This window comes from Poecilia reticulata, linkage group LG21 (genome assembly GCF_000633615.1).
Source record: "Poecilia reticulata strain Guanapo linkage group LG21, Guppy_female_1.0+MT, whole genome shotgun sequence".
Classification (NCBI taxonomy): domain Eukaryota; kingdom Metazoa; phylum Chordata; class Actinopteri; order Cyprinodontiformes; family Poeciliidae; genus Poecilia; species Poecilia reticulata.
In genome coordinates, this window is record NC_024351.1 from 7,219,117 (window position 1) to 7,246,283 (window position 27,167).

The 27,167-nt window shown below is 39.0% G+C and overlaps 1 protein-coding gene across 1 annotated transcript; it reads left to right on the plus strand.

Moving 5' to 3' along the window:
- Positions 1-139: 139 nt before the first annotated feature.
- rps6kc1 (ribosomal protein S6 kinase polypeptide 1) lies at positions 140-25,469 on the plus strand. Its single transcript, XM_008397820.2, has 16 exons — positions 140-313; positions 1,893-1,928; positions 3,065-3,185; positions 3,640-3,755; positions 3,841-3,934; positions 4,012-4,065; positions 4,158-4,580; positions 4,878-5,002; positions 5,160-5,258; positions 7,147-7,194; positions 7,638-7,770; positions 9,068-10,705; positions 12,588-12,677; positions 19,380-19,462; positions 21,292-21,387; positions 23,015-25,469. The coding sequence occupies exons 1-16, from the start codon at positions 212-214 to the stop codon at positions 23,114-23,116; spliced, it is 3,360 nt and encodes a 1,119-aa protein (XP_008396042.1). The 5' UTR covers positions 140-211; the 3' UTR covers positions 23,117-25,469.
- The last annotated feature ends 1,698 nt before the right edge of the window (positions 25,470-27,167 follow it).

Consider the following 27,167-nt stretch of genomic DNA (forward strand, 5'->3'; position numbering starts at 1 on the left):
CTTGAAAAGAATGAAGCTAAAACATTAAATTCAGTTAATTAATTTATTTATTGTATATTGAAGCAGTGCTTCCCCAGTTCCGTTACTACACGTAGTACTTCTTTTCTTCCTCAGGGAGGCGCTCTAGTTTAAACTTCACGCCGAATGTGATTACAGAATGAATGTGTGCGGCTAGCCGGCTGATAGCTTCGGCAATGTTGTCACTATCAGAATGATATCACAGCGGGACAGAGGAGAACTCGCTCGGTTTTATACAGTGACAGATCCTACACGGCACCAGAAAGGCTACACTGTGTATAAAGTCACAGCCAGGGTAAGTAAACCGAAGGTGGCCTTTGTGACAGCTCGGGAAATGCTAAATGTTATTAGCTAGCTTGCTAGCTAGCTTGTTAGCTTGAGCTGTGCTAGCAAAGCCAATGAGATGAAGATTTCATGCAGTGATAACAGCAATTTAAGCCGTCGAGGACGACTTTCCTATTGTAACAATTCATATTACCTTCCCAATTTCAATGCTTTAAGAATCGGGTAGCATTTCTGAGTGGCTAGCTTCTAATTTTTAATAAAACAACCTTTATTACGAATCATACTGCTATATATCAAATTTAAGACATTGTTGACACGGAGTGACTGACCTAACCTAAATCTGGACAAAACAGTTCTGTTATTGTTGTCACAGTAATGTTTCACAGTATATGTGCCTTAATAGAGATTAATTGAGACTCCTCAAGTAAATCACAGCCTTAAGAATAGAATCAGTTTCGCTTTTACCTACAGGAAGAACTATACACCCTGTAATGAACATTCTTGATATGTGGGGAAATCACGATAGGAGCAAAAATATGGTTTCTCTAAATACCATATTAGTATAGGAATATATTTCTTAAATCATTGGCTGTTGTCCCATAACATGTCTGTATCTGGAGCTGTGTGTTTTTCACAAGAACAAGCTGACACAAAATAATCATCCGCGCTAAAGACAGCTGATTTACAAAGAAAAAAAGGAACAACAATTATACACGTTTTAGTATAATTTGCTGTACAAGCAGGCATGCTTTCTTGGCTAAAAATAAACCTAAGGAGGACTTTATGCAACATTATCATAAATAAGATTGCACAATTATTTTCAGAACACCAAAAAAACGCAGAGAATGATTTATCGTAAAGTAAATCTTTTGAAACATGGTTTTCAATTTATTTTCTAAGAAGACATGTAATTTACTACTAAATTATTTTTAAAATGTGCAGTTCCTGTTGAGTTTAAATAAGGTCACATGTTAAACAATGGTGAGAAGACGCATTAAAATGAACACGCCTGTACATTTGTTATTCTCATTCAGTCCAGACTTACCACATAAATTACCATGGCAATAACATCCCATCATAAAGTGAAGCACTATTGTGAAACTAAAGCCCACTGCTGAACTGGATTTTACCCCATTAAGCTACTAAATCCGACCCCAAAGTTTAAATTGCTCCTGAAATGCCAAAGTATTTTTGTGATTGTTTTGATTTTGTTTTTTTCAGATTTTACTTTTTTCTTTTTTTTACTTCTGATTTGTTAAGCTGAAAGTATCTCTGAAATATTGAAAGCTACCCTTTCAATAATAAAATATGAGAGGTATTTCATTATTCTTTCAAGCACCAGAGCTCAGCACTAGTTTTAATAACAGCTGACAGAGGAGTTGAGTTTGTTTGTCTCCCCCTAGCTGCCATGTTGTTTATCAAGATTTTGGAGATGTCCCGTTCTAACACACAAGCCTTTCGTCATGGGCTTCATAATGAAGTCATTGTGACACTGTGGGCTGTCCGCCCCACTCGTCCTCGCATCTGCCTGTTTAGAAAGTCTCTATCGTGCTAAAAATCCCTAATTCTGCTTTTTCTCCTCGTTACAGTTAATCTCTCGGAAGAACCCAGAAGATGTCCAAGAGGTAAACACTTATATTTCTGTATTTCTATTTACAGGGGGAAAAAATACAAAATTACAGACTTTTTTTCTGTAATATTCTGCCGTTGTTTATTTTTACGATGGCATTTATTTGTATCTATAAAAAAAATGCAAGTTATGAAAACCATTCAGGGACTAGGTGAAAGTAATCTTTCTTTTGCTGTTTTTTTCAGTTTTTGTTACTTTAAAAACAGGATTTTACCATCTAAAGCTACATTGTTTATGTTTACAATAGTTTTACGTAACATTTTGGACCTTTTATAGAGCATGTTTTCGCAATTTGTTTTTCTTTTGCATCTTTCTAAGTATTGCATGTCAACAAAAGAAACATTCAGTTCACACTCATGACTACACAGCTTTCTGTCTCATGTCAGAAAAGCTTCATCTCCCCACTTTATTGTGTATCCATTAATGTGCATTAAAAGCGCAAGCATCCATTTAAAACGGAGAGGAATTCAGCATTGTCTGGGCCCAGAGCTAATTCAGGAAGCATGATGTCAATTACATCTGTTTCCTTCAGACTAAGTTTTGCCTCAATGCACTACATTCCTCAATAACTGAGAAGTCCTTCAGGTCAGCCCTGGTGATCTGCTTAGTTTCCCTTTGAACCAACTTAAAGTGTGAGATTTTTGAAAGCCAAAATTTCATCTCAACATAAGATTACTGTGTTTTGTTGTGTGGAATGTCTTTATCTGGTAAAGACATTCATCTTGAATGTCTTTACAAGACATTCAAGATGTCTTGAATGTCTTGATTGATGCGCATCTGATTGATGTGCATCAATCAGATGCGCATTTGTTTGTGATTGTACACATGAATTTAAAGCTTGAATTTAAAGGTTTATTTAGGAAAAAAAATACAAATGAATAAAGACATTTAAGTTGTAAGATAAGCCAGATTTGAGTGGTGGCTTAAATTCTTTACAAAATGGCGAACGTATATAAACAAATCGATGTTAGCAACTCAGAATTTGTATTTGAACAATGATAAAATTACATTCATGCACAACTTTTATTTAATCAATAAACTGGTACCTTTAAACAGAATAATATTGATTGGTTCTCTGTAGTTGGCTTCCTCTCCATCTCCAGCAACGCACTTCTGTTTCTCTCACCACAGATAATAGTATGGAAGAGATACAGTGATTTCCGGAAGCTACATCAGAACCTCTGGCAGCTGTACAAGAATGTATGTAGCCATTCTGAGCTATTTCCTCCCTTCGCCAAAGCCAAAGTATTCGGTAAGATACTAACCATTTTTACCCATTTACATCAGATGTTGACTTGTAATTATAAAACTGTCATAAACAACACGGTTAAAATGTAATATTTTTGAAAACACAACGAATTATCTGGAATGTCTTGAACATACACTTGAATGTCTTTTTTTCTTTTATTAATGGCCTTTAGTTGTTTTTGAAAAGAAAATGAAACAATTCTGTTTCATAGTTTGTTGTTGCTGTAATTTATTTTGAGGGATTAAAGAAAAAGGGGCTAAATGTAAATGGACAGTACACTTTTCAGAATTTTATTTGTTAAATACTTATTTTAAAAAGTGTGTATTTCTTTCCTTTCACTGTACTGTGAACTACTTTGTCTTTGTATTGTGTAAAATTGTACACGTGAAAAAGCTGCGATGTTATGAATGCATAATGTCAGAAAAAGGTGTTTTTAAGTGTTTCTGTGCTTATTAAGGTCGATTCGTTGAGTCTGTGATTGAGGAAAGAAGACAGTGCTCTGAGGATCTCCTGCAGTTTTCTGCAAACATTCCCGCTCTGTACTGTAGTCAACACATTCAAGATTTCTTCAAGGTATTGGACAGTTTATGCAGAAATAAGTATTAGACCACATAGTTGAGCTTTATCTATTCATTTAGAGTTTTTTTTTTCCTCCTAGGGTGGGGAGATCCACGACGGCTCAGATCTCATTGGACCAGCTGAACCTTTTTCTGACTTCCTGGCTGACAGTTTATCAGACTGTAGTTCTGATGGTAGGCGTACACATAAAACGCTTCCAAAATGTTTCTCTTTCTATTGTATAAAATCTTATCAGTCATGCTTTTTTCAGTACAAAGAGACATCGGTGGTGCAGAGGAGTTGACTGTCACATCTGAGTATGGGGGTAAATTCAGCAGATTTTTTTTTTTAGAAACATGTTACCCTATTATTTGTTAAACATTGTTTCACTAATCTATTTTGTATCTCATCTTTCAGGCCCTTCTAGTGACAGCGACCTGACCTCCCTGGCAGTGGATACAGACTCTCTGGCTGAGTTGGATGATGGCATGGCCTCAGGTAGCACCTCCCCAAACCAGCCACAGGGGGAAGCCAACAACATCAGTAGTAGCTGCAGTCCTCGTTTGCCCTCGCTGCGTGAACGCCGTACCCCGTCCCCTGCCCCCGTCCCCGCCTCGTCAGCCCCTAACCCAGAGGTCAGCTGGCCAAATCGAACACCACTCTTCTCCCGCAGTCTAAGGAAAACCAGCGGCGTCAACGCTACGGACGTAAAGTCAGACTACCTCGACAAAGCCAGTGAACTGATCGGTTTTGCTGTACAAAAGGAAACTGAGCAGGATTACCAGGCAGCGTTTTTATACTACCGCAGTGGAGTTGACTTGCTGCTTCAAGGAGTACAAGGTCAGAGAGTTCAGAAACATTTATCTACAGGAAGTAGACTTGAGAGCTGAAGCAGTTTCAGTAATGACGTTTAATGTGCCAGATATTCAATTTAAATTTTAACGTGGTCCTTTGCTGTTCTTCTAAAAGGTTTCTAAAAGTTGCTCAGTTTCTTTTGGCATTTGCTTTTAAATGTCTCTCTCTTTGGTGTAAACACAAAATAGGGTGCACTACCTCAGAGTAAAGGGTTTTTTCACTGACTTTGTCTTTGCCATAAAAATCCTACTAATTGAAATATTTTCAATTACCTCTGTTCAGGTGAACCAAGTGCCTCACGACGAGAGGCGGTGAAGAAGAAAACTGCTGAGTATCTGATGCGTGCAGAGCAGATTTCAGGTCTGCATCTGAGAAGCAATATGGGTCAGGGATCAACACAGACTGTGGTGAGTGGTCACTTCTCTGTTTGGTTCATGCAGGAGTTTTTTTTGTTTTTTTCTTTAATAAATGCTGTTAAACACATAACTTATATCGCATTTCTTTTCATTTGTTATAATTTAAACGTTCTAACTAAAATGTTGCTGTTCTTTTTGTTTTGCCAAGGCCTTTGGAGCTCAGTGCTGTTCTTCTTCAAGCAGAGGAGGGCAGCAGAGTCCATCTGATGAGCTGATAGCTTACAGGGTGATAGGTGTTATTAACAAGGTAAGCTTACAAGATCTGTAACCTGCATAAACTCATTTCGATTTGTTTTGATGTTCTTTAATTCCAAAATGTAATCATGAAGTGAGCCTCATATGTCTTTTATAAGGTCAAGTTCCTCTGCTTAGGAAATAAATCTGTCTTTGAACGCAGCATGATTTAAGGTTAGATTTGTTTTAAAATGACAACAGTCAGGTCGAGCTAGCGGTCATTTGTTTCATCATAACCCCTGACCAAGAATGCGGATGGTATCCATCTTCAGACTTCTCCTCCTTGTGTCCTACCTCATATTCTCCCATCTCTTTTATCTGAGGCAGTAAAATATAATAGATTTACTAGATGTATGGCAAGGGCTGAGTGTGTGTATGTTTAGCGTCAGTTATGACTACCACAAGGTCAGTTTGGGTAGTTGGTCCTCTCAAACAGCTGCCGGCGAAGCAACTTCACCACTCAGCCATGAAATGACTTGGCACGGAGCTCAGAGAATGACACACAACATTGAATCGATGATGCTCAGCCTGTGTATACACACACACACACACACACACACAGAACCCGAAGGAAAACATTGACACTGCACCAACACGTGTTATATCGCACAGTATTTCAGAAACTTGCTCAAGTGCAATGCAAAAACAATTTACACATTATAGACCTGGTCTCCTCCTCCTTCTACGTCCTCTGTTTTTATTTTAAATGAGGACAGAGGGGACAGATGGTGGGAGCTCCTCACCCTACTGCCCCTCCCTCACCCTTTCTCTCCATCTCCCCCTCCTCTCTTCCCTGATGTTTATTTCTTAATTATATTAGCACCCTGGCTAGCACTGCCACTCTGTTTACTCACAGCTCCATTCATATCCATTTAGCCTGCACCTGTTTGGTCCCAGTCAGGGTCGCCTGGCGAGAACAACACACACACACACCGGGTCACACACATATGCTCAAGCTCTCCCCTGAGATGGTTGGAGACCAGAGCAGCAATGGAGATGTTAGGGAGGAAAGCAGGGATCATGGAGTGAGAAAATGAAGATGTTTTTAGAAAAATGTTTAGGATTGAAAGGGAAGGAAAATGATAAATGATTAGACTCTTTATGAGAAGGTTTACATTTCTTGATGATATAGTGAGGATATTTTCAGTACTTTCCACATGTAGAAAAGTATATTTTTTCATGTTTTTTGTCTGAAAGTTGTACATAGATACACATCCATGCATACATTGACAGATACATAAATTCATGCATTTGTTTGATCATTTCACCATCTAACCATCTGTTTTTATCCAACCGGGAATTTTTTTTCATATTCCACATTTAAATCCTGGTACCTGCTCAGAAATCTGCCAAAAATAATAAGGGTCCTAAAGAAATTTGCTAAAATCTTTGAAAATTAGCTTACAAGTTTGACAGGAAAAAGTGGTATGAAATACTGATTGGCGAGATTTATTATTTTTTGGAATAAAAGTAAGTGTCAATTAAAATGTACAAATGCACCACAAACTTTTTTTGGCACTTCAGCGATGACTGTATACAACCAGAGCCCTGCGAACATAAACACTGCTCTCAGAATAAAGTGTTTACAGCACACATGGTCACTGATTCAGTCATGTTGCTCTCATGGGGCCAGTAGTGGAAACCACAGTCAGTTATTTTAGTTCGCAAATATCATCAATTTAAGACCTATTAAACCTTTTTGTTATCATCATAAAATACACTTCTTTTCAGCATATTGATGACAGTAAGCAACACAGTAGTTGGTGTTTTTATAACCCTTCTTTGTCTTTGCCCATTCCTGTCATTTTCAAACAGGAATGTAACTTTAAAGTGATTTTTAGTCTACGTTATTTTTTAAAATTTGTTTTCAAGTAGTAAGTAAAGATGCTTTTTCGCTGCAGGTTCTTCTGGTCATTGACAAGAGGACACAGGAGACATTCATCCTCAAAGTTAGTATCATTCCTGTGCTAGTGGGTGTTTGTGAATGTTTTGCTGCATTCTCGTTGTCCTGGCCATGAGTGTGAAGTGTGCCAGAAGCCCCTGTGTGTGACCGGTGTAATTGATTCTAATGGGCCTGTCTCTGTCAGCCCCTCTGCTCTCAGGTGTGAGACATGCGCCAGATGCTAACGCACAAATGACTACATACGCACACACAAACAGGCGAAACCCACACATTTTCTCACAGAGCCTACCTAATGCGTGGTGCTCTTTTAAATCAGATGCTGCATATAGCTTGATGAATTCAACGACTTTGGGTTGCCCTGAGGCGCAGACGACACTTTAATGGAAGGTTTCTCCTTAGCCAGTTTCTCTTTTTTTACTAAACCCAACAGCAAACAAAATCCTTCCGTTCCTCGTTTGATCTTGTTGTGCAACACATGTTCTGTTGTAGGGACTGAGGAAAAGCAGTGACTGTGGGCAGGCTAAGAAGACTATTATGCCTCTCTCCGTGCCCCACATGGTGCAGCTGAGAAAGTTCATCATCTCTGAAGACACTGTTTTCCTTCTGCTCCACTACGCTGAGGGTGAGACATAACCATTCTACTTATAGGCTTAATCTTCTCAGCTTCTTGTTATTTCCCTTGCTCATCAGATCTCCTACCCTTTCTGTGCCCTTGTTTCAGACGTATGTTTTATTGAGATGGGTGTGTGTCACAGGTCATTATTCTGAATACCAGGTGGCGCCATGCTTCATTACCTATCGCAACACCTGGGCCTCCTTACAACCTACTTACTCTAGGATGTAGATGTACGCTGTGTGAATACAGGGAAATACAGTCACATTTTTTAACACCCTCATAACCCTTTTAACCTGGTGTACTCCATAGTTACATTTTGCTAACATTAGTAGTAAATACTAACCCTAATGCAAAGTTGGTCACCAGTTTTGTTATTCAGTATTCTTTTCCGTTGCAAGATCCTGATGAGAAGAGACAGGCAATGACCTAAGTTACATTAGACCCGACAACATGCGGATGGGTTTACTTCTGAAAGCATCGAACTGCCCTGACATTATCATCATGACTGTGAACTCCATGTTCTTTTCAGCCACGCACAACAGATGCTGATTCCATCTGTCATAGCTTGACCACCAACCCCCTAAAAGTTATGTCTGTCCTTTTACACACACCCACCACAGATACTTTATGGAAGGACCCCTGTAGTTATCTCTCAAAACTGCTTGGTGCTTTCATTGCCAACTCTTATATAGGAGGCATAGTGAAACTTTGTTTGGGATAATGACCAAATTTTAGAGCAAAGAATTTGTTTACCTTGAACCAAGGATTCTCAGACAGTGAATTTCCATCACCTTTTAGGAATTCTTTTCCTTCCTGTCTTTTCTGATTTGTAATAGATTAATTTCAGAAGGACCAATAACTCTGGAAAGTTGAATCAAGAAATCAATATGATTTTCTGAAATCCCTGGGAATTTTATGAATTTTGTAGATATTTAAGATGTGAACTTCTGTTTAGTCTTCAGATTTTCTGTTTTTCAGAAATTAAGATAATATTGAAAAATATCAGTCTGACCAAATAGCCATCTTTCTTTAAATATTTCATGAAGGATTCTCACATTTTGAAACCTTCAAAACTATTATTGCAAATAAGCAGCTCCTCACAGCAGAATTTATGGCAGGAACGTTTTCTTAAGAAAGGGATATAATGATTTGAGCTTTTTCAGAAATAGAAAAAAAAAAGGACTTAAACGTTTTCTTGGAAGTTTTGATTTAGTGGAGACCAAACTCTGTCTTCTTTGTTCTTCTTCCCTCATGTGTAGTCCTTGTTTCTTGAATTTTAACTGTGTTCTTCTTTTCTCTTCAGGTGGGAAGCTGTGGTCTCACATCGGAAAGTACCTTCGTAATTCCAGCCCAGAGGAGAGCTTTGACATTCCTTTCATCCAGAAGAGCCACACAACGGCTGTACATTCTCCGCACCACATAATACCACAGCTGGATGCAGGTTCTGCCAGCTGTGATTCGGAGCCGTATGCTGGTTCACATCTTGCTTTAGGCCTTCAGAAAGAAGGGGAAATCCCTTTCATGTCTCCTGTTAAAAGTGCCGTCCCTTCAGGGCTCCGGGACCAAATTGGAGCTCAGACTGACTCTGGTGCGACTTCTGAGGAGGAGTGCACAAACAGCTATTTGACTCTTTGCAATGAGTACGAACAAGAAAAAGTAGAACCAGATGCACTAGAAGAGGAGGTCGATGAGAGGAGCGAACAGGAAATGCTGTCTTTGGAGGTGCCTAATGCAACTGCAACAGCGTCTTCATACAGCCGTTCGCTGCTCAGCAATGACAGCCTTTCTTCCCCAGGAGGCTCTCAGGAGCTCGGCTTCTTCAGTGAGTTTTCTGATAAGAGCGGCCAAACCCTTGAAACGGACCAGACCCGCAGTGAAGGACATGATCACAGGGAAGTTTTCAGTCCTTTACGATCCCCCACAGAGCCTCTCTCTTTGGATCAATCCAAACACACACCAATGGAATTTTTCCGCATTGACAGCAAAGACAGCACTAGCGAGGTCACTGGCCTCGATTTGGGAGAGCACTGGCATTCTCAGAAGCAGCCGCCTCAGTTTTCTACGTCTGACCTAGGTTCAGAGGTCACCGAGGAGCTACCAGAACTGGCTCGGGAAGTAAAAGGCCCAAGCTTGGAGTTGTGGGGGTTGGACAGTAGCGATAAGGGGTCTAATGAGTCAGTGCCTGTCATCTCCTTTAAAGAGGCAGTAGTCGAAGATGAGGGTCATCCACCAGACTTGTTGGTCAATCTTCCTGTAATAAGTGGGACTGCAGACTTTACACAGGAGGAATCAGAACCTTCAGGGGTGTGTTTGGGCCTTGAAGTTGCAGCCACTTCTCAAAAGTGCATCCAGCCTGATGTCTTGCAGCTACATAGCCAGCATGAGGACCTGGAGGAGCAGCACCTAGAACAAGAACTTTCATCTTTCTCTACAGCCTCTGCAACTTGTGACAATAGTCTTGCATGTACTTCTCTATGGGACGACAGCCTGGCATTTGGACTTGAGGCATGTGACAAAGTCTTTGACCAAGACGACAGTCAAAGCAGTGATCACCACCTAGAAACAGGAGTTTTAAGTGAGAAACCTCAGCCTTGCATGGCAGGAAACACAGACTCTGCTCCAGTCCTCGGTGACACCTCCACAACCTCTATCTCAGCTATGAACGGTACTCAGGCTTGCACAGTCGTTGAGAGTTTATTAGATCTTGATGGTGAATCATCAGGAGTCAATAAAGCCACAAGTGGCAGCGACTTTGATAAAGAAGTGTCACGGCTGTTTGCAGAGTTAGACGAGCTGTCGTTGGCTGCCACCCAAGCTCATATCCCAGAGGAGTTTGTGCGATGTTGGGCAGTAGAGATTGTTACGGCCTTGGACTGTCTGCATCAAGAGGGCATCATCTGCCGGGACTTGAATCCCAATAACATCCTGCTTGACCATCAAGGTTAGATATATTGGTTATTGATTCATTGTACGCTTAGAGACTTTTCAAGCTCCCTTTTTTTATTCGTGCTTACGGTTTTATTTATCAGTGTAACTTGAGATTACTTGATTAACTGACAATGTACAGAAAAATTAAAAGTATATATAGTATCTGTATTCTATTAGAGACATGCTGGTAAGTTACTGAACACCCATGCTTTGCAGAAATATTCACATTTTGTCTGTTTACAGCCACAAACTTAAATGACTTTTAAATGATAGATAAACACAAAGCAGTACTTATGAAGTAGTAGGGAAATGATCTTGATTGGCTATAATTGTATGGCTGGTTGTGGTCTCACATCAGAATAGCTTACTGATCAGGCTGTAAGGTGTTCGTTGTGTTCATCAAAGAAATGGCCTGTACATTCTCGGGAAACTTTCTGTGATGGCTTATTTTTTTGCAAATACTGGTCTGTAGTGTCTACCTGAAGCTAATAGTTAGATCAGTTTTTTATGTCCAGGATGCGTGAGAATGCAAAAATGTTAGCTACCCTTGTCCTGAGACTACAGTTCTTAGACAGAGGGAAATAAGCTAAGCCTAATGATCCTCTCTGCAAACCTAATTGTTCATTGCATTTTGATTCTGTCCTTTTTGTGTGGTTTAGCTCATCCACAAGTGATTGTTGTGCATGGATCAGACAGAATATGACCAGCTGCTGTGCAAGGTTGTATTTCTTTGAGTTGCTGCAGGAGGTAGAGTCTCTGTTGGGCCATCTTATGAACAGTATCTACGTGAGGACCAGCTCAAGTCCTGAGAAAGGGTCGTTTAGGGAAAGTCCATCCTCATCTCCAAAAGATGCATAAATATTTGCAAGTTTTTATGAAATAAAATGTGAAAACTGTTTAGTGCATTTGGATTGTGCCTCTCCTGAGTCGAACTCTTTAGTCCTACAAGTCTGTCAGATTTTCAAGTCTTGCCACAGATCCTGAGTTGTGCTACTATTAGTTTTGCCATACCGCCCAAAGAGAAGCAACCCAAAGCGTGATGTTGCTATTACCATGTTTAATAGGTGGATGGATTGTGTGTTCACATGGCCCGTTTCAAACTGCAAAGGGGAACTTCTTGTGGTTCTCTTTCTCTTCCCAGACGATAGATTAAGCAGTGATCAGTGAGATGTCGGGTTACTGTTTTATAAGCTGTCTGTGGTGTTTCAGATTGCCATTTGTAAAAAAAAAAGTTTATTATGCAATACTTTATGTCTTAAACTCCAAATAAATTAAACTAAGTTTGTGGTGGAGACATGTGAAAATCTGAAAACATTTCAGTGGTGTGAATAAGTTTGCAAAGCACTATATATTGCCTATTTATTGCAAGAAAAAGAAAATCCAGCAGCCGTGAGTCTTACTTCTCACCTTCAAAATGACTTCTTACCATTTTTTTAAACCCACGGTGACCTTTTATTGCTTAATCACAAACTGGTTTATGAGACTGATGGCGGCTCCTCTGGCGTTGTTTTAGCCTGATGTCAAAATTTCCCCCAACAACTTCTTTTGTCGTCCTACAATCATCTCTCTCCACCTCGTTATCAACAAGCGTCTAATTAGCTGAGTGGCTGTTTTCGTCTCCCTTGTGGTAATTATTGTTCTAAAGGGCCCATCAGCGGCCTAGTGTGGTGCATCAGTCTGGCTAGCCTAGGCTAATGGCTACGGCTACCTAATGACACCATTAGTTCTAATGATAGCGTTAACGGGTAGCCACTAAACAGGAGTAATCGCAAGGGCTGTTTGCTTGAAAAGCTCACAGAGGGCTGTAGAGGGGTAGAAAGGAACGGAGGAAGGGAGCTCTTCAGAGGTCTTAAGTAGTTTGGAAAGTTGAGTATTTTGTTTTCTTCTCTCCTTAGGGCATGTGCAGCTCACCTACTTTTGTAGTTGGTGTGATGTGGAGGAATCCTGTGACAAGGAGGCAATGGCCAATATGTACTGTGCACCAGGTGAGAGACAAAAATGTTTTAACACTTCCTGAATTACTCATCATAAGCGCAATTTTTATTTTTATTTTTTGGCTACTTTCTATCGCTCAACAAGCTCTCATTCAATTCATTCAAGGTTCTCCCTTTTAAGCGTGAAGTAAATATTTAGATTTTTATATAATCGGTATTATTTTTGGACTCTCAACAATATAATACATTTTTAGAATTCTGATGAAGCAAATACATCAGTTTTTAAAATAATGTTTGGGTTGTTTTTCTTTGCCTATTTTTATTATTACTTTTGCTATAGAAACAAAAATAATAACATGAGGAAGAAAGCATCTGTTTTATTTTAAATACCTGTGAATCAAATATTATTTAATTAATTTCTGCAGCAACATTGGGTTGATAAGACACATATAAAAGAGATTTTGTTTTCTGGTCATAACAGATTTCTGGTTGTCTTTGTGGTAGAAGCTACCCATATTATTTTTTTCCTTAAATGTTCTTTTAGAAAATGAAGCAATTTCAAGAATATCTCTTCAAATCATCTGCCACAAACCCTTGTCTGATCTTTGTCAAACAGAAACGTGAATTTAAGTATAAAATGCATTTATAGACTCCAAATTCTTCTTTTTTTTATTAATTTAATGAACTGGGTCAACAAAATCAGTTTTTTTAGTATTTGACCAGCTGATCAGAAAGGAACATTTAGATTTTCTAATTATTGGCTAGTTATTTGCACTCTGCCTCAAACTAAATAAAAGATTTTGCAAAGTTCAAACCATCACATAAACTGGAACTTCTGGAGATGGCTGTCCTTCAAGGATCTAAAACTCATATAATGTCTAAACTGAATATTTCATCCTACTCATTCCCTCTGTACCAAACCAAAGACAGATCTGGTTTTATCTTGTGAGAACTTTGGATAAAAGCTTTCTCTGAACTTCCAAATTCAATCTAATGTAGCTTGAATATTTATTAACAAAAATCTGAAACAAACAACAAAAACAGTGGTGGTGGTTTTACGTTTGAATATTTAATCTCCTAAATTTGCTTCATCTCACTGTACTTCTCATGTTGTCCTGGAGAGGGCGGTGTTGTGCTGCATTCAGCCCTGTCGCCCCCAGCTGACTTGTGGCAGCTCTGGCATGCTGTTTAAAAGCTGCCTAAAACAAGCTGCTGCTGGACTACAGCTTCAAGTTCCTATTTAGCACTTCTGTGTGTGTGAGGGAGTTTTTTTGTTTGTTCATAAGATTTCAATAGGTTGTCATTTTTTTTCCTCATTAATATATCGCGCTGTGCATACATCTACAAACTGCACTGCATGTTATGTTTTATTTCGGCAGGTTACTCTGGATTGTGAGCTAACTGAAAACTCCCTATTTATTCACTTTTACACACTTTTACGTCCTGCTTATCTGTCTTATTTATCCACTCTCACCAGGAATGCTAAATCCTTATTTTGTGTAGAAGCTACACTTCTTACAGTAGATCACTTTTTGAGAAAGATGGAAAGCTCACATTTGGAGCCTGTATATTATAATTATGCAGCTTAGAGTCTAAATGGTAATTAGGCATGAGTTTCTAACTATAAAATCTTGACAAAAAAAAATCATGTTGTCCCAGTAAATCTGTTTTACACAAAAAATGAAAACAAAAAAGTTTGATATGATAACCACTTATTTATAAGAAAAAAAAACACAATAGATTCCTACTGCTTCTGATTTTTACAGTTCTATCAATGTTGCTGCTTTTAGCTGCTTAGTAGCTTTCTCGCGGCTTTAAAGCGGTCTTTAAAACGGCTTCATCTTAATAAAAGTGATCATATTTAAAGTTTCCACACTGTGAATGTAAGAGCTTTTTACCTCTAAATATTTCTGAGCAGCCAAATTTGTCTTACTTGTAAACAAAGGGAAAGTGTGGCAGCCTTGTTTCAGCCAGCTGATGGTAAGGAACCCAGAAAATGGTATGGGACGGGAGCATTTTCTCTGGCTTAATAAAAGGGCTTTAAACTGTATGAATGGTGCATCACGACGGCCTTTTGGTAAATTGAGGGTGAACAATGACGTTTGATTCCTGAACATGTGAATCTGATCCAAACATGCTTATCCTCTAAATGTAGGATTTTATGTGTATCATCCAAGCAGTGCTGCGGTTTAAATCGGCTTGTTTTGATTTTAATTTGACAGCTTCTACGCATCATAAATGAATATCATGTTGCTATATGCAGCCACTTTAAACTGCTGGCTCTTGTGGATCCAACCAGCCCCACTAAACATTAAAAAGCCCTCGTACAAGGTGTGAAGCATCTTGATAGTTACGCTTGATCCCCAGTGGATTATTGGATGCAATGCATAGTATTTCCCAGCAGGGGGTGTGTTGCGATACCATAAAGTTTAAAGACCACTACGACATTTATTGACTGTTCTACTGAATCGCAGACAACTTCCTCCCTTTATCTCGTTTCTCATTGTTCACGTTTACCTTAAACTTGATGATGACGCCACGTTGCAAAAAATGCCTTTCCCATACTGATATTTTAGTCCATACGCCCATACATGCATCCACTCATTATATTTAAGTACAGGGGAGAACACACACACCAATGTAGAGGTTAGTGAGTGTGTGTCTCTGCTGCCCTTGTTATGTATTGCTGTTTATCCAGACAGGGTCAGCTCTTGCTATGGCTTCATTCCTGATGACAGATTTATGAGTGTTTGCCAGAAACCTAGCAGGGCGCCTGCTGTGACTGAAGCTGCGTGTGTGTGTGTGTGTGTGTGGGAAGGAAGATGGCATGTTTTTTAAAACACACTCATTCACACCCAAAAAAACACGGGAGTGTACTTGGAAAATATGGCGACGGGGAATTAATCTGTTTATCCTGCTCTTGTGCTTATTTATTTTCTCACTGTTTTGTCATTACAGATAAACATCAGATGGCTAATGTTTTGTTCACTGATAAGGAAAGAAAAGGTGTTGACTTTTTTTTTTTTTCTGTAGGACAACCTAGTTTTAGCAGAAAGGGGAATTGTTTATTGTTCCGTTTATAAGGAAGCAAAGCTGAAACTGATTGTCTTGGTCGTCTAAGAAAAGGGAAATTCGGTTTTCTTCCTCTCTGAGGGAACAGTTACTGAGGACTTCATCATCCTTGTTTTGGATCCTTTTACCTACTCAGCCAAACATGATCTAAAAGAAGATAAAGTTTAGTTCCTCTTTTGTTGCCCGGCCGTCATGTCATTGTTTTTTGAAAGGCAGTTCAAGGAAAGCATAACCTGGCAGGACTTCTGCTTTATTTTTAACTGCATGTTCTCATACTTCACAATGAAGACACATACAATAATTTGTTAGGAACAGATACATTATTTGATTACTACAGGGTTTCTGTCCAGTCATGATGAATTAAAGAAATCTCAATTTCAGGTCTTTGAAATTCCTATAAATGCCGATTTTTTTTCAAATCCCTGCCTGGGCTCTTTCTGAATGGATTTTTCATATTCTCCCTGTTTGTGCAGGATGAATATCATAGAAAAGTGAATTTATTTCAATTATTTAATTCAAGAAGTGAAAGCTGTTGCTTATAGATTCATTATAGATGGCGATGTACTTAATTTAGTTACCTGTGATGATGATTAACAGGAAGTGAAAACTTAGATTTCTCAGAAAACGTTAATATTACATGAGACTAAAAAAATATATATTATGTCAATGCCGTGGCCTACACGAAGTCACTCACATAGTCTTTGAGAAAGATCACTTAAGTTGAAGGCATGCAAATGGTTGTACTCCACCATGTTAATGGAAAGTTGAGTGGAGGGAAAAATGTGGTAGAAAATGGCGCACACTAGCAACATGGAAAACGTAGCCCTTAGAGGACTGTGAAAAGGTAACCCAGTCACAAAGCTTGGGATGTGGAGTGAGGCTGAAGTCAGCATTTTAAGAGCATCACACAGACATATTGAGGACGTCACCTGTCCCAATGCTTGTGTTAAGCCACTTCTATACTTCAGACAGTGTCAGAACAATCTTACTTGTGTTTGGGGGGGAAAAAAGGACTGGATTGCTTCTAAAAGGTCCAAAGTTCTCTCTTCAGATGAAGTTTACGTTTCATTTGTTATTCAAGGTCCCATAGTCTGGAGTTAGAGTGGAGAATCAGAATAGCTTTTGAAAGACGAGACACCAGATGCAACATTGCAGATTAAATGAAAGATACTAACATATGTTAGTACTGAATTAAAACTATTATGAATTATTTCATAGCAATACATTATTTACATTTTTTTTCAGAAAATGAATTAGAATATTGACTTTGTGTGCTATAAAAATATTTTGAAATCATGTCAAAACCTGTCAATCACCAATCAGAGCTGATCAAAGAAAAATAATTTAATTGATGTATTAATAGTTTTAAAATACTTGACTACAATTGGTAGTGCCGGTGCGTCATATACAGAGGATATGTGGTTGACCTGGGTTCAGTTCCCAGTCTTGGTTAATTTGCTGCTTGTCTTCGCCTTCTTTCTTTTTTTAATAAAGGCTAATAGTGCCAAGCCATAAAAAAAACTTGTATCTGTTTATATAGTTTAACTTTAACTTGTCTCTAATGTAATTTATGTCTTCTTTGTAAATTACATGTGTTCCTTGATTACCTTTTTCAGTAAATTACAACAAAATGCCTAAATGCTTGACAGGTGCTAACCTTATTTATGTATAAACATTTCTTGTGTTTTTTTTCTCATTTTATTCATCTGATTTTCATTTGAGTTTGTTTAAATTGGAAGACTTTACTGTGTTAAAAGGTTATTTTGTCTCATGTGTTGCCTTTGACAAACTGTGCAAACTGTGTGTGTGTGTGTGTGTGTTGTCCATTGTGTCTTCACCCCTGAATATCTTATGTTAAGTTCTTTGTATTGTTTAGAAGTGTTTCGTGAAAGCTTTCATTACTTCCCACCTGCATGTAGTTTACTTCCTCTTTCTATGACGGCCGTCAGTTAAGTTTTTAGGGAAGTCGGTCTACGAGGAGAAGAGAGAAAGTTCCTTATGGTGCCCATGAGAAATGAGATGCTGTGTGATTAAGATACAAAGCTTGAGAGAAGGTCATCGTTGGGTGGAAAGGGAAGGAGGAGAGGCCACAAGCTGGAAACTTTGCTCTGTTGTGCACATTATGTCTTTTAGGTCTGTAAAAGTCTTAATTGTTCAAGAAAACAGCAGGTAACGCACCATGAATCCCGCTTGCAACAGTGGGCTCACGGATGCCGCTAATTCCCCCTCTCCACCCACTTTTCCTCCATCCTGTTTCCTCCCTTCCTCGCTCTGACAGAGCAGTAAGTGTAGCCAGCTCCACTGTACTCCCCCTGCAGCTCCTTAGACATTAATCCATTGTGATGACATCGACCTTGCTCTGAGACGCACACGCGTGTGTATGTCCAGCATCTCCCCTCCGGCTCATAACTACACAGGTATCACTGGTCCGTTCAATGACGATCTTCTCTCCTTGGCTGTCAAAACAGTGGTCCTGGGAAGCCCTAAAGACTGGTTGCTCAGTTAGCTCTGTGTGTGTGTGGGGGTGCATCCGCGTGTGTGAGACATTCAAGTTGTACCGTAGCCCTCTCCAACCTTGGCTGCAAAGAGAGCTGCACAGGGCCCCGGAGTTTTCCGGCAGCCTCCAGGAAACGAGGGGTCTTTGTCTAAAATGCACCCCCAGCTGAGGAGCCTGGTCCCTGGGCACACACAACCGTGACCCTGGGTCCCGGCCCTCTGGGTGACCAGCTCCCCTCCACCCCCATCCCTCTGGAGAGTGGGGAAGAGGCAAGCTGAGCAGCACATGAGGCCATCTGGTACCCAGCGGAGCCACCATACAGCAGCTATGAATGAATGTCACTCTCAGTATCGTTCAGCTGCGGAGTCCTGCAGCCTTCAGTCACGACGGCTGTCAGGCTGCTATGACTTCTATGAAATGTTCACCTATTGGAAGGCTTTATATTTTCTTTTGCTTGGTAGACCTGATTGCTGGTGTTATGATTTCAATGTTGCATAGTTTTGTCATCGTCAAGAGAGAAGCTATTTTTGAAACTTTGGAACATTAAACATATGTTAAGAATAAGTAGTGATCAAACTAATAAAATATACTTCTGTTTTTTTCAAATTAAAACCTTCCTCATTTTGTTGTTTAGATTTCAAATACAATTTTTAAGAAATTAATCCATTTATATAAAACAGCCTGTATTTTAAGATATCAAACACAAACCTTACCTAAAACCATAGGGTAAAAAAAAAAAAAGAGAGAAAATGACATATAGTGTTTTACTGTTACCATGTCTTAGTATGTGTGTGTGTGTATGTTGTATGAGAGTGTGTTTACGTTCGGGGTCAGGTCATGCAGATGGTGTGAAGTTGCAGCACAGACGGTTTCCTCAATTTAACTCCTTTTTATTATGCAAATTGCCCTTCGATGAGACACACTTGGAGTGTGTGTGTGAATAGGTTTGAGACAGAGAAAAAGAGACTGTGTCCATTATTTGTGCTCATTTTATTCAAATTATATAAAGTAAGGCAAGAAGCAGAGCTTAAACTGAAGCCATTAGAAAAGGAAAATACAGAAAATATCACGTCTTAGAATCAGTTTGTGTTTTTAATTATTTCAAATGTATATTTTCTCAACATGAATTATTTTTTTTTACCCTTTTTATTTTGATTTATTTCATCTCTTGCCATTGTCTTCAGAGGTGGGAGGGATCAGTGAGGAGACGCCGTCCTGTGATTGGTGGAGTTTGGGCGCCATCCTCTTTGAGCTCCTGACCGGCACGGTGAGTCAAAAAAGTATTGACTGTGTTCCTCAGGTGTTGTGGGATTTCTGTAGGTGTCTTGGCTTTCAGCTCTCACACACTCTTTATGGCTGTGCCAGGTGGTGTGTGTGATTCTGCGCGTGTGTCTGTGTGTGTTTGAGAAGGTGGAGTTAGTTGGGGGTGGGGGGGTGAGATTTGTGTGTGAGGTGCGTCTTGGCTCCGGTCTCTTACTACGGTTCTCGGGGAGTGCCAAAGGGGTGTCAGTGTGACTTTCTCCCCCAGCCTGAGCTCCATCTGCTGGGCCACTGGGTCAGCTCTCCCCGGTCCTCTCTGCTGGCTCCCGGAGAAGCGCTGGGCTCGGGGCGCGCTGACCTCAGATCAGCATGAAAGGTGAAGACCTGGGCAGCTCTCAGGATGCTGCAGCTTGTCTGGTCAAGGATCAGAGGAACCGTCTTTCAAGGAAGGCGTATGAGGAAATGAAACGTTTCCATAAATCGAGACACACCTTTTTGTCAGCAACAAACTTTGCTGAGGTTACTGAGATTTTGTGCATGCGATCAAAACTTAACCTCCTTTAAGTTTAGTTAAAGGAGGTTAACTTAACTTAACCTCCACTGGAAAAAAAGGCGGGTAGAACCAGGTGTCTTTAGAAGTCACTTGTGTGGACTAACCATGAGCCCACCATCTCCACTGTGAGACATGGTGGTGGCAGCAGCATGTTGTTCGGTGCTTTTCTTGATCAGAACATGGAATCTGATCAGAGTTTATAGATTAATGGATGAAAACTGAATTCACTCGGCAAGAATTGTGAACTGCTGTTCATAGACGCTCTTGATGGCTTGATTACTTTGTGTGGTGTTACCACATCGAATCTAATTAAAACACGTTGCAATTTGTCCTGGTAATGCGTCAAAATGTGAAAACGACAATGCAAAATTATCACTTGCAGATTCCAAATATAACCTTTTATGAAGAACAAATACATCCACAGCGTCAAGTGCAGTCATTGAGTGCAGCTGCTGTGTCTTTTCTATTTTTATTCTCTACCTATTTTGAATAAATTCTAATTGTGCGTCGGTGTGTTTACCTATCTGCTGTCCGTGTTGGGTTAATGTTATGTTTTAACAATACGCACATATTTACCTGGGTGGCAAAAAAAAGAAAAAAAAGAATGAAACCCCGCTACACAGATGTCTCCTTTGATGATTATGCCTTTGTGCGGCCTTGGCAGGAACACACACACACAGGCGCACACGGTGTCTCTTGATCCTTGCAGGATAAGATCTGGCCTGAAGCAGTCTTAACTGCTGGTAGGAACGCAGCCAGAAGTCCTGGAGCATCTTTCACAGGAGAGAGAGAGAGAGGCAACAGCCCTAACTGTCGGGGGGGGGGGGGGGGATACACATCACTTATGGCTTTTACTTGATGCTTTGCTCCAGCGTTTGTAGCTTTTTCGTTGCTGAAGCAGAGATAAGTTATTATTGTCAATTATGTTGACAGAAGGTCCATATTCTGCAGCTAAAAAGTCAAACTTTGAAAAACAACTTAAAATGCTCAGCATGAGTAAAGTACAACCTGACCAGAAACAATAATGTTTTTACTCTTTCTGTGACTTTCCCTCTGTCTGACTCCCACAACAGTTCCAAGAAAGACCAACAGCAGTGAGCTCATTAACCTGCTGTTTGCGTGATCAGTGTTGTTTCAGGTGCTCTGCCTGTCTGGTCTCCTCCTGTCTGTCCAGCTCCGATGCTTTACTGCTGACTTAGACTCTGCGGGTGTCGGAGCGTTCTGTGTTTTACATTGATGGTTATCTGTCTCTCTTCTTTCCACTCCTGCTACCCTGTGCACAGTCGCTGCTGAGCTGCCATCCAGCAGGAATTGGCCGTCACACAGCTCTCAACATCCCAGAGTGTGTTTCAGAGGAGGCCAGATCTCTGCTGGAGCAGGTGAGAGGGAGCACCTACAACAAAACGAGGATTCCCCGACTCTTAATAATTGATTTTACTTTTAGGTTGCTCTTTGGGGGAGGGGGAAATGTTGAATCTATATTCAATACTCCACTAGGGACAAATGTTCAGTTGCTTAACACAAATAGCAAATCAGTGAAGATTAATGGTTAAAAAAAAACGTGCCATGGTTTTTGCTACTATACGAGAATTTCCAAAACAGGAGTGCGCTGGGATTTTTTTTCATTCAGACGTCTCTCAGGTTTATATGGAGGATGGTTGGAAAAAGAGAAAACAATCACTGAACTGCAGTTGTTTGGATGAAAATGCCTTCAAAGGAAAATGTGTAGCCTGGTTCATAGAAAAAAAGACAACAGTAGCTCAAATAAACACTCGTTACAACCAGGGAATTATCCCCAAAATTGGATAATGACAGAGTTGAAAAATGTTGCTTGGTTCATATAGTTTTGATTTTGACTACCCCATTTGGATGCTGTGTTAAATAACCTGAAAAAGAAAAAAAAGAAACATGCACCGACCACCAACAGCAGCTCAGGCACAGTTTGGACCAATTAGTTCCTGACTGAAGATAATTTCAACACCACAGCCTCCTTGAGTATCATCCTATAATATAATTCCTAAGGCCAGGACTTCAACACATTCATTTCGATTAATTAATTACATAAATTTTAATACAAAAAATTTAATGTAATCAATTACTTTTTCTTTGACTTGCAAGGGATAATTTTTTACAAAGGATGTGGCTGGGAAGCCCGTAAATCTGACACAAGCGATCTTGCAAAGCTTGTTGTAGTAAGCAGAGACATCCTCAGCATCGGTGTCCACAGTTCACATTTCTCAAGAAGTTTTTTTTTTTTTTTTTACAATTTACATAAATAATCAGGGTTTCTGAAACACTTCAAAGCGGAATAGGAATAATAGCTTTTTGCACCAAACTGGTGGATGAATAACCTAAATAATAGATCTAAAACAATGCAGGATGTAACCTGGCACCAGCAAACTGTATCTAATGACGGGCCTAGTGAGTCAATATTGTCAAATCTCGCTCCTCATCATACTTTTGGTTGTTTAGCTTAATATTATTTTCTGCTTTGAAAACGGACTAACATATTTCTATGAAACAAGTGTTTTTTGTTAATTACCTTAAAATAAAAAATATATATCTAAGCTTAATATGATTACAACCAAGGAATGGTGTGGGATGCTTTTTGTATGAAAACAAAAAACAGGGTTTAATGACTACCTTAAATGATCATCAATGTATGAATGTTTCCAGACAGATTAAGACAGATAATGAAACATAGTCTCCTCTTGATGGACATGTCCTTAATAATGTTGCTGGCACCATGCTGATGTCTTAAAGCTAATTGCAAATCCTCAGAACTGCTAATCTTTAGATGTACGTTAATGTGATTAGCTTGGATTTCCCTCTGCTTAATGCATAATAAATCTGACAGAAATGATGCGTGGTTGAGCCATGAAGGTGAATTTCCTCTTATATATAGATATATTACTTGCTGAAATAGTGTATTTTTCCTTATTACATTTAATTTCCTTTGCCAATTACTATCTAAATGCTGCTTTCTGTTTGTTTGTTGTGATCCAGTTACTCCAGTATAACCCAATGGAGAGACTGGGAGCCGGCGTGGGAGGAGTTGATGACATTAAGTCCCACCCCTTCTTTGCCACTGTGGACTGGGCCAAATAGATGCACAGCCAGACATTCAAATTCCCACATGCTACGGTGGATAGTTGGGTTTTTTTACACTATCTTGTTAAAATGTCAGTTTTTTATGTGTACAAATGAAACCATGATGAATAGTTTCAAAGTCTTTCCACCTTTAATGTAACAAGTACGCTACACAATTCAACTACAAAACAAATGTGCTCGAGGGGAAACATGTAAAAGAAGAAAAAGTTGAACAAATGTGGATACCCTTAAATTAATAATATGTTAAAACTTGGTTTAATTCAGTATTATTTTTTTTAGTTTGAGACTGCTACATCTTAACTTAATATTTGCCTCCTTTACTTTCCAAAAATTATCCAAATGTTGTCAGAATCTGACGACATTTTTCATCTACAGTAGATCTACCAGAAACCTTTCGGTCAGATGAAGTTCTGAAATCTTTGATTTCAGAATCTTAATTCTCTTCTGTTAATACCAATATTTTGTTGTCATTGCAAGAAAAAAAATAGATCATGCAGGAAAACAAAACCTTGCTTTGTCTTCTGCTTCTCCATGCGTTTTGAACCAAACATAAATATATTTAAGTTCTATTTAACTTATTCTTCTCCTCCTACAAAGTTTAAGAAGATTTTAGCCAGACCTTGAGATTTTCTTTCCAAGAATTGTCTTCTTTTTTAACCACTTTACTGCTCTGTCCAGACATATGGAGAGGTGATTGTTGTCAAGGGACAATTAGTACGAACAAGATTAAGGTTTTAGTCTTAGGTTCCCATCTTATTTAAATGACTGATATAACTATGACATGTATATAGATAATGCTGATGGGTCTTTTTTCCGCTTTTCCTGACTGATACCTTCGTAAACTGAACTTTTTCTAAAATATGCAAAAGGGATAGTGACAAGAATGACAAGAAAAGCCTTTTAAAACAGGAAATAAAGCTGAATTTAATTTCAGATTCACTATAACCGATGGCAGACATGTTTCAACAATGTATTAGTTTTATGATTAACATAAAGTTGTTGCAGCTTTTTAGATTTTTTTTTTTTTTTTACAGGTTTCCCTTAAATTAATTTTTCAATTGAATAATATTGGGTCTCTGTCAGATTAACGGTGGAAAGACAACTGAAAATCTTTTTTTTTTTTTTTTTGCCATCAGAAAGAACACCCATATTTTATTGGGACTGTGTAGACTTTTTACATCCACTGTAGAGTGAAATCAGATTATGCATTTCCTCACAAACCTTTAATCACGTTCGAAATATCACATCACGAGTGTTACGTTTTTTTCCCTCTTCACCTCATTGATTGTGAGTCGTTTTGTGCAGGAAACGGCACAACGGTACCAGGTAATAATTCACTACAATGTTGTTGCTTTTCCACTCCTCACTCAGTCCCACAATATCTTCACTGCATTAACTCTGTGTCAGGAAGACATCGTTATTGACAGAGGCTGACATCATCATCCCATTTATTGTTTCTCGTTACTCAAGGAGCTCACAGACTGACTGACGTAAAACTGTGCAGCTATGATTTAAAAACCGAAGTCTAAAAACCAGCCTAAGAACAGCAGCATTAACGGACTCTATGCAAAGGTGCATAAGCAAAATACTCAGAGAAAGTCGATGTTTGTTGTTGAATTTAGTCATAGTCGAATTATTTAATAGATCAGTGCAGAGAAAAGTCTCAGGAGTAGAGTCATCTCTGCAGAAATCTGAGAAAGCCTCAAGCGTGTATTTGTAAACGGCCCTTTTACAGTTCGAAGATATTTTTATGACTGTCGGAGAAAAATCTCTGCCCTTTGCTCTTTACCCTGCATTTTGTGCATGTTGAATTCGAATTATTGTAATATATTTAAAGCAATGAAAAGTCTGTGGAATAATAAATGGCTTTCGTCTTGTAAAATTATCTTTTTAAGAATGCTGTGTTGGGTAAAATGTAAACATGGACAAATCTCAATCATGTTCAACTTTGTCAATCACCTGCCAGTCAAAATCTTAATGCGAGACACTGGAGTAACACATTTACCAATTTGCCACTAAGGTTTAAATAAGATTGTGATTTCTACTGTGGCTGGTTTACATTTTTTCTAGTTGCAGACCTTACCATGCATCACTTCTCTCATTATGAGTTGATTCTCAAAATAGTGGAATCAGAAACATGTCTCCAGTGTAAATATGACTCTCCTGCTCTTCACTAAACATGGTGAAATACATTGTAAGTTGCTAGCTTTAATAACAGTTTTTTTTTATTATTATTAAAAACATTGTTGCTACTGATTTTTTAATTATTATTATGCTCCCTTTTGTCCGTGCTCTGTTGTGTCAGTGCATTTTGGAGAACAATAAACCAGACCTGGATGACTAAAGTGAACATTGGTGGTTCTTCTTGAGTAGACACACTGTGTGTGTGTGGGTGTGTGTTGTTTGTTTTCAGGCTACAACTTGTCTTATCCGCTGCAGATGATGCTCCTAGAAAGCTGCTGTCACTCCAGCTGATCGTCACATCGGCCATAATGTGAGCTGAAGAACTCTAGTTTGTACCCAGCAGTCAAGTGATTCCTCTAGGACTCGGTTAGTGCTTTTTCCGCCTTCATTTATTTACCTGCTGATTTGTGTGTCACTAAAAGCTATTATAAATGGAGAATACAACCAGGTCTATTTAGTTGCACCTGAATAGAACTGAAGTTTTCAGTAATTTGTCTCTTAATGTTGATCATTGTTTCTCAAAAAAAAAAAAGGTCAATTATATCAAACATTGAAAAATGATTCCTAATATGCAAGACGACTTTCACAGTCATGGGAAAACTACTGTCTTGACATTTGCTCATCAGACAACCATCCTAAATGAGCACAAGCCCTACCAGGCCATTGCTAAAAAAAAATGCTGGGTTTTCAGAGTGCTGTTTTCAAAAGATGTTAATGAAAGATTAAGTGGAAGGAAAAAGTGTGGCATAGAAAATGAGTGCATATAGAACGAACAGGGTTCACTTCAGCCTTGAAGGAATTGTGATGCAATGTCCTTTCAAGACTATAGGCTGCAGCTGGAGTCGATCAGAAAATGATGAAGCACTTCATGGTTCTCTGTGCTTATAAGCTTTATGGAGATGCTGATTTTGTCATTAGACTTATACTTGGTTTAGTAACAATGCTGTTACTGCAACTCTGCTTAATTGGTCAACAAACCTGACTTAAACCTTACGGAGAATCTATGGACTATCGTCAAGAGGAAGATAAGAGACATAAAGTTTATTGAAAAGGAGCCTGTCTAAGAAAAATATGAGTTTATTTTTCTGTAGGCTGATATGTTTTTTTAAAGGTGTTATAAGTCGAATAATTAAAATTGCAGTACTTTTCAATTGTTTTATAATTCATACAAATCCACATGGGTGTTTGCAACATGAATATCTTCCTTGAGTTCATGTTTTTATACATTTGCATTTGAAATGTTTTGAAATTTGTTTCTATTTATTAATTAATTAAGCTTTTAACAAAAAAAAACCAAACTGAAAAAGCCAAGATTATACTCGCTGGTTCTAGACAACTTAGGACGGGAAGTAGCAGCGTGTTTACCTCCCCACTCCCTCCTCTAAATGTGTTTGACTAAGTTATGATCCCCAAGCACGACTACCTTCATCGAAGCCAGGGTCTTCGCAGTTTGCATGTGGGTTTGTCACACAATGCCAAAGAAAGACATCAGCCAGAACCTTAGACAAGTAATTGTTACTTCACATCAATCTGGAGAGCGCTGTGAGGCCATTTCCAGACAATCTGTGCAGTGCACGGACTGATCCAATCTTCCCAGGAGAAACAGATTAGGGGAGATTTCACCCTAAGATCTGACTGTTTAAAACTCAGAAATACCTAGGATTACAGGATTACAGCTCTCCTGCAGGCTGTGAAAAATTTGCTTTATCGCATGGTGGAGCTTGTAGTTTTGTCCTAACTTCAAAATTCAAAGACCTCAGCCAGAACTACAAGTTATGGGACAAATAAATGAATGCCACCATTACATTTCACAAAAACACAATCTTAAAAGCAACGGATGAAAATTCAAACGTAACTACAGGTG